Source organism: Camelina sativa, chromosome 3, assembly GCF_000633955.1.
Source record: "Camelina sativa cultivar DH55 chromosome 3, Cs, whole genome shotgun sequence".
Taxonomy (NCBI): domain Eukaryota; kingdom Viridiplantae; phylum Streptophyta; class Magnoliopsida; order Brassicales; family Brassicaceae; genus Camelina; species Camelina sativa.
In genome coordinates this window covers 20128456-20137514 of record NC_025687.1, presented here as the reverse complement: position 1 = coordinate 20137514, position 9059 = coordinate 20128456, and the positions used below count along the sequence as shown (strand labels likewise).

The window sequence follows — 9059 nt, the reverse complement described above, 5'->3', positions numbered from 1 at the left end:
TCTTTGATATCTTTACCCTATCCTCCTCCTCTTTTCGATTTATTAGATTCTCTTTTGTACCTAGAAACTGTCATCGGGATGAAAATACCCTCGCAAAACGCGTTTTATCTAATTTTGTATATGGTCCAGTTTAACCGGTTTTAAATGAAATTCCCGATTTGCACAAAAACATTGGCCACATCTGTTAAATAGAATATACCCGTAGAAAATAATATTGAGAATGATGTTTCGAATATTTCCGCATGTCCTGATGTGTATGGGCGTAGTCACGCGCTTTCGCATTGACCAAATGTATCAATGCCAAATTTGGAGAATAATATCTTAAACTTAGTATGGTGATCTCAGGTTATATTTGACCGTATAATACCGATCCCTAACCGTTGAACAAGCTATATCCATGACGTTATACACCTAAAACAATAGATAACATATACACACACAAAAAGTAAATTAAAAAGTCGTATGTTTTGTTTCGTTTTCCCAACATTTTCTCTTTATATATTCATTTTGTATATTTGTGTTCCAAAAGGATTCTTTTCTTTCATAAAATATAACCGTTGTCATCACACAAAAAAAATGTAAAACAGAAATAAGCAAAAAGGGAATGAAACCCAGTGAAAGAAAAAGTCAAAACTCTATACTAATTTTAGAAAACTATAATAATAATCTTAAACAAATAATATGTTACATGAGAAAGAATCTTCCAAGGTTATGCAAACGAAAAACTCCAAAGCAATTGTAACTTATGAATGAATATTAAAATGAAAAAAAAAATCAAGAAGAAAATTATCAAGAAGAAACTGTCTTAATGTTTGCTAGAAAATTGCAAAAAAATATACATTTCCGTTGCAATTTCGTGTATCTTTAAGAAACTAACATTTTATATAAAATTTCGTATAACATTTTATATAAAATGACAATATTCCTGCATCTTTTTGGTATCAATTTAGTTTTTTTTTTTAATTAAGAAAAAAATTATAATAATGGATCTTTTTGTCATTGTAGTAATTATAGTATCTGGATGTGTTATATTTCCGTCGATTTGCCATGTGCTGTGTCTTCTCCCATCGGCAGCCTTTGTCTCAGCCGCGAGATTTGGAGAAAAGGTAACGCGGGAACAAAAGATGGAGGAGTTGTTGTTTTGAAAGGGAATGATGCCTCAACAGCTGTTGTGGCTGCGGCTGTAATCGCTACAGATTCTGGCGGCGGTGGCGGGGACTACAACGGTTGTTGTTGTGGAGGCGGTGATGATGGTGGAGGAGGTGGGGGTGGTTGTGGAGGTTGCGGCGGTTGTGGAGGTTAAGGGTTTTGTAGTTATGTCTTGTGGGATTTGATAATTATCTCTTTATTATATGTAAGATTTAAACTTGTGATGATTGAAATTGTATCATAATGTGCTTTAACAAAAATAAAAATAAAAATAAAACTTTATCATAAGGTGAAGAAATGAATAGGGGTGGACATTCGGGTATCTATTCGGGTTCCGGGTCGGGTATTTCGGATTTTCGGGTCTAGATAAATAAAATCCAGTAGAGTATTTTTAGATTTCGGGTCGGATTCGAGTAAACATCCATCGGGTATGGATAGTTTCCGGTAATATCTAAATCCTTAAATATATTTCAAGTTAAGATCGGATATGATAGTTTTTAATCCAAATAAAAAAAAAAGTCAATTCAAATTAATGTTAATAATTATCAAAAAAAAACAAAAAATTAAATTGCTGAAAGAAAAGATAATTCTAAATATTAAAACATCTTCACAAGACGATAGTTCTGGACTTCCTAAAACATCAAATTCAAAGTTAGAATCATATAATCTATCCAAACTAACATATGAAAATGAAAACTAACTATTTTGCAATAGTGATTATAAAATTACTTAATTATCTTGCAATAGTGATTATAAAATTACTTACAAAACTTGTAAATTGAATTAATTTATTGTTTAGGATATATAACTTTGGATGATTTTGAGTATTTGTTTGGGTGTTCGGGTATATCCGATCCGATCGAGTACAGATACCTAATTTATTTAATAAAAATATACAGTCGGATATTTTTAAATTTGGATTTTGGTTCGGATCAGATATTTTAAATCCGCTTTCGGGTTAGATGTCTGGATTCAAATATTTTGTCCGGCCCTAGAAATGAGGGTGTAAATGTGAATTGCTCATTTACAAAATATTAATCTTCTAATAAACTTTATTTTTCTTTTCGTTTCATTTAAATAATGTACGTGTCTATTGCTCGTCTAATTTGCTCGAATGTGAGATATTTTATTTTTCGCAATTTGTGTCTAGAGAAAATTTATTCGCTACTTTGAAGTTTTTAAAGAAAATGTGGACTTTTTGGTGTCTAAACAAAATATCATGCGTACGTGAGTCGTGAACACAAATTATGAAATTGTATATATTGAACGCTAGAGTTTTTATCGTAGTAACTGCAAAAACTAAAGAATAATCATTTTGTTTGTAGTATAAATGGCTAAATTTCTAGTGATCAAGGATTTTATTTATTTTGTGTTAGCAACTTTTTATCATATCATTAATGTTTAATCATTTTGTTTCTTACAAAAATCCTTCGAAAATGATGTTGTAATTCTTTCCTCGATCGTAACATCTTTTTGGCGTAAGAAGATAAGTAACAATTTTTTGTGATAATATATATATTTTAAAAACCTTTGTACTCTCCATTGAATAATAAACCCTAATCTCTTTGTGGAGAACAAATTGTCTTGATCCTTATTGGTATGAAATCTTGCTATCGAGATATATACTGTCATTGAGTTTAAGGATGGGTACGTACACGAAAACAGGCTATTCTCGACTGTGGTAGTAGTCGTTAGTTAGTCGCTAATTTGCTCTTTACGACTCTGTTATGACTAATACATATAGTCGTAAATTATTAGTCGCTAAAAGAATTAGTAGTAAAAATAGTTGTTATTTAACGACTACGGTACGACAAAACTAAGTAGTCGTAATGTTAGTCGTATCAGAGTCATAACTTGTGACGACTATGATACGACAGGGTTACGATAAACCAACAGTTATATAGGCAGTTGTAAAGGAATCGTGGTGTAGTTGTAACCTATGGAGACTCGATTACGACTGATTTAGGACTAACCATTATGTACAATATTTTCGCGTGTAGACGTAAAGTAGTCGTAAAATACTTGCTACTCATTTACGACTATTTGGCTACTATTGTGTTATGCCTCATATTATATCTGTTTAGCGGCTAATGTGTTTTGGAAAACAAATTTGTGATTGTTTTAAATTGAAATTGGAATCTGTTTTTCAAAATATTATGAAACCAATATTGTAAATACAACCAAAACCAAGAATTGAGACAATAAAGTCATATTAACCGAAGATTCATAATACAAACCAAAAAGATACAAAATGCATACCAAGTTTCTCACAAGTCATATTTAAGCAAAGAGAAACAACAAAAAATGATATTGGTATGTGGCTCAACAAAAGAGACAAGTTCATCATGAGTTACATCTAAGAAATTGGAGAGTGAGAATAGAACCTAAGAAGCATCCCTGTTTGATGTTGGAGAAGGATCCGGATTTGAACGTGGAGCTGCTGCAGGAAGTGTGGTTGAGAGTGGATCTGTGGTTGCTTCAGCTGATTGAGAGTTCAAGAAGTCCATAAAGGCAGGGTCAGTTTTGCGCAGGTACTTCTCCACTAAGGACAAGTGCTCTAGCTTGTCCTTCTGCTCAGCCACAGCTTGGAAATGAAGTGCTTCACGGGCAGCAAGCTCAGCATCACGAGCAGCAACCTCAACATCACGACAAGAATTATAAGCAGCCTGCTCTTCGATTTTACGTTGAGTTTCCTTCAGTTGCTCTTGCAATGACTGAAACATTGCAGACTCTTGTCTTTGGTTGTCCTTGCCATTGAGAAGAGGTTGAAGAGTATGCTTAAAACTTCCAACTCCATACAAATTTCCCCGTGAATCCTTCTGAGTAGACTAAGAAAAGAAAGAGAAATCACAAGATAATTCAATGTGGGTTGTGAAAAGTGATACTTTACCTGAATAAAGATGGTTGTCTAATCATATGTTGTGAGCTCTGGAGGCTGTGAAGTATCTTCTGCAAGGTCGGACAACTTCTGTAAGGTCGGACAACTTCTGCTGCAAATTCTTCTCATAAATGAGAGTGATTTGCTCCGCCTTCCGGTCAACAAAAGTATCATCTGGCTTGGTATGTGTCTTAATAAAAACCTCACCAAGACTCACAGGTCTTCCTAATTCTTTTTCCTGCAATGTTACAAGAGAGGCAAGGATTATGACATCATTTAAAGCTCCAAATGTAAAGAAAAGCAAAATTTATGGATATATAAAAGTTACTAACCATTTAGGTTTGGATTTGTTGATAAGACTTCGGCCTTGATAAGTGGATGTGAGGACCAAGACCATTATGATCAGACAAACGAGCTTTAGAGTAGGTGAGACTCCTTTGTTGTGCTTCTTCAGTATCCCAATACTCAACCATTGTTCGCCAAATAGTATCTCTGATACATTTAGGTCGCTCTCCACTCGTCTTGGCATTGCTAATCATGTCTTTCATCCGACGTTGACAGATGAGCTCGAAACACTGTTGAACTGTCCGAGTAATCAAAGGATCCCATGTGTGTGTTTTCTAGAAAGCAAAGAGAATAGAATGATGTTAGTGGAAACTCAACAAGTAAAGCTATATGTGAAAAGTTAAAGAGAGAAAACTGTACCGCAAACTCGATGAAATATCTCTCTTGTCTCTCCCGAGGCACACATGACCAGCTGTAGTATGAACCGTCAAATTTATTTGTGAAAACTTTAGTAATCTTCCTTACCAGTCTCGATTTTTCATCACGAGTAAACCTACAAACACATGAAACAGATGTCAAAAACCGAGTATGATTCAACAGTAAAAGACATACATATATACAAGACCAACACAAAACAAAACCTATTATGAACAATCAAAACAGAACTTATTAAGAACAATCAAAGGTAGATTGAAAAGTAACTTCAACAATAAAAAGCAAAACAAAGATCAATGCTCTAAAACTAACCATCACAGACAAAAAATTAACAACCACTTGACATCAATAATAATACCAGGTCGTGTTTGGCATCGGTGTGGGGGAGAGGACGGTGGTAAACTTCTCACGGTTTGGCACTCTAAGCAGGGCATTTAGAGTGATAATCGTGTCCTCCTGGAGTTCTGGATTTGCAGCCGCAGAATCATCGTGGTAGTTGTGACCGTGAGAAGATGGACGGATCTGAGAGTGAGAGTTATCAGCTGGAGACGGTGGAGCGTCCTGTAGTGGAGGCTCAGCATCAAACTGTCGCGGATTGTTTTGGACCTCCTGTGACGAAAGAGGCTGTCGAGTCTGACGTTGTTGGTTCACCGAGGTCTGGAAAAGGGTCTGTGGTGGTGGATAGTTGTGGATATGTGGTGCTGCTGACGGTGAATGTCTCGGGAAAACATTTTCTTGCTCTTGGGGTGATTGAGGATGAGGTAAATCTGCTGCCGGCGTTAAGTTGTATTGACTCGGTAGAAGGTTTGGTCTTCTCGCTTCCTTGATGGGGGTCGACCCTTCGGTTCTTTGGAATACATTAGGAACCATTTTCCTCTTTCGTCATCGCTTAACTGGAGCTTTGGTTGGAGCCTTCGTTGGAGCCTTAGTTGCAGACTTACTTGCAGACTATGTTGGAGCCATCATGAATGTCGGGATTCACCAAAGAATAGAGATGAGAGATGGGAGAATAGAGATGAGAGATGGATGAGAGGATTCGGAAAGAGAGATGGATAAGAGGAATCAGAAATTCTAAGAGATGATGATAAGAAAAGAGGATCTGAGAGGAGAGGAAAAGAGGTTTGAAGAAAATTAGGGTAATGAAATTTAGGGTTAGAAATTAGGATAAAAGGGGCAAAATCGATTACCCGGTAAACCAAATTAATTTTGATTTGGTGGAACAATCAAAATTTTTTGGGATTAATTGGTTTCCCGGGTTTAATTCACTCAAACCATTTGGATTAATTGGTATTCCGGGTAAAATTAATTCATAATTTTTTTATTTAGTCGCTAATCAGTGACAATATTAGTTAAACCAAAAATTTCAAATTTAGTCACCAAATAACAGCTAATCAGTCACAATATATATTTACATATATGGACATATATACCACCAATTTTATATAAACATATTTACTCAGTTTGATAGAAGCATAATTTACAATTTAATATAAACACATAATTATCTATTTTGATACAAACATATTTATCCAAAATATTTGATACAAGCATAATTATCCAAATTGATACAAATTTTCCACAAGCTTAAATAAAACTTTTAGTTAGGAGGATCTCCGTCTTCATCCAGTTCATCATCTAAAGATGATAAATTACATTGAAACTCATCATCCAGCTCATATGCGTCTACAACATTAGTCGTAAATGAGTGCCTATATAACGACAATGCTACGATTGCATATATACTTCTATATAATAGTCGTATGTTAGTTGTTAAATTGCGACTACAGTTACGACTATATGTTGTTGTCACAATGTAGTGACTACGTTACGATCGATTATATTTAGTCGTAACCTTGTCGTATCTTAGTGACTAAATAGTCGCTAAATTTGGCAACTGCAGAGTAGTCGTAAAATGTAGTCGGGAATTGTCGGTTTTCTTGTAGTGGTAGTTAAAGTTAATGCATTGAGATTTTCATACATATATACCAAATATCTACTCGAAATATATATATATATATATATATATATATATATATATATATAAATGTTGGGGCATAACTGACCGGTTTATTAGCCAAATCCCTACATTCATAGAAATAGGACCCAATCTTTGGTATGATAGTGCTTTTTACAATTGGATTTGCTACTGACCACTGCACCAAGGTCACTTCAATTACTCCAAGTATGTTTATTTAATAGTTGCTATATATTTATCTTTTTAGTTGAGTATTGCTATATATATTTACTTATTATGAGAATTTTTTTTTGTTAATTTATTATGAGAATTAAAAGTTATAACAACTGCTATATTTTAGCCTACAATATGAAGAAAAATACTTAGGTTTCGTTTTACAATTAAATGAGATGATGTAGACAGATACTCGATTTGGTTGTTTGAATTATTAATTTTATAATAATGTATATAGATTATTTTTTATTTTTTATTTTATAAGGTGATGAGTAAAAAAGTTTATTAAGTATTGTCGTTATATGAAAAGCTATAGTTGATGTTAGATTATTAAAAACTTATGTAACAACTTGGCCTTGGTGATGGTCTGACCACATAACTAATATTCATTAAAATTATCATTTCAAAGAAATTGTCAAATTTTCAAATGATACCCTTCGTTGGAACTAGTGTGTATTTTATCATGTCAACTAAGATTATAAAAACTCGACTTGAACCGATTGATTGAGTTAATATGATTGTGATCCAGATACGAATTGGTCACTTGATTACTGTCTATGTATGTTTGTTTTTGTTTTTCCAAAACATATTAATGTCTCTACGAAACATATAAGTAAATATAAAATAAACAAACTAACTAAATTGGAAAAAATATTTTGATCAGTAAAAACTTTTTATGAAATTAATATATTTTGATCAGTAAAAACTTTCTACATGGAGTGATATATCAACAAGAAACATATGGGTTCAATAATCCGATCCGAAGACCTGACAAGTACAATTTTTAGTTTAATTAATAATCTAAAAGAAAAGAAATTCTAAATTGCTTCTCCATTTGGGCTTGAATAAAAGTTAATAGTAAAGACTAAATTAGTATCCAAATATTCCGTTTGAAATTCAAATACAACCTAGCTAACACAAATTCAATGGTTAACACGATGAGTTTTAAAGGCTCCTCATCTCTATCTATACATCTCGTTGTTTCTTATCTGAGAAGTGAAAAACAAAAATTAACAATTGCATAGTAACTAATAATTAAAAAGAAGTCGTTGATCAAATGAGCCCTGTGGCGATTCTGTTCATAGTGTTTGGGGCATTTCTTTTGTTCATGTTCATCCTATGGCTCATTCACTTTCTCTACCACAAAGCTAAGAAGGATGGCAAGGAAAGCATCGCCTGTCTTGGCAGCGGTTACGGTGGCGAGTTCGGCGGTTGACATATTAAACTTACCCGTGGCGACATGATGCTATTTCAATATTTTTGTTGAACTGTACATATTTTTATCCATGCGAGTTCTTTGTGTTGAAGCATTATCATAGATGTTTCTAAGTACCTACTTACGCAAAATCGTCTATGCATGTGCTTGTGTATCGATTTGTGTATTACACTATGTAGAAGTTTATGCTATTTGTTCCAATAAAATTCAATTGAAAGTCTTTTATTAGTTAACAGATTACTTAAGAATATGAGTTCAATATATCAAAAATGATTAAAAACATGAGCCAAAGACTGAGACAAGCACACTGGTCAAACTCACAATTCTGAACTATAGCTTGGCAAATTCTATTAAACCTAAATGGTTAAATATTACATAATCATAAATAAAAGTCAACGAAACAACTTCCAAATACAAAGTCTCATGAATGGCACAAACCTAAAGTCTTATTGTATATATAAAAAGAAAGTACTACTACACATATAAAGAGAAAGATAAAAATATTGTTTCTCTTTACAAGAATCAAAATCAAGATTTAGAAATCAAGTAAAACAAAAAGCAAAATGACTCCTTTCCAGATTGTGGACACAGTGATCCTAACTGAAAGTTATCTTAGTTATCTTATGTCTCTTCTACTATCGTTACAGCAAGAGTTAGAAAGACGGCCGGAAATAAAGCACCACCGGCGGCTGCTGCTGATGAATACTTTAAACGTTTCTTTTAAAGATTTATAAACATTTGTGTTTTTTTTGAAATATGTAAGAAAGTTATAATTTGGGTGTGTGTACGTGTGCGGGTGTTGTAGAGATGAGATAAACATATACATTAATCAACATATTTGTTTTGTTTTGTAGTTTTTTTCTCGACCTGTATAATCCAACAATGCCGGTCGTCGAAATATTTGGTAA

General features: G+C 33.4%; 1 protein-coding gene across 1 annotated transcript; it reads left to right on the top strand.

The window, feature by feature from the left end:
• Positions 984-1334, top strand: LOC104779136. Its single transcript, XM_019240543.1, is given in 4 exon segments — positions 984-1042; positions 1044-1101; positions 1103-1180; positions 1242-1334. Coding segments are annotated over 4 exon segments (288 nt in total).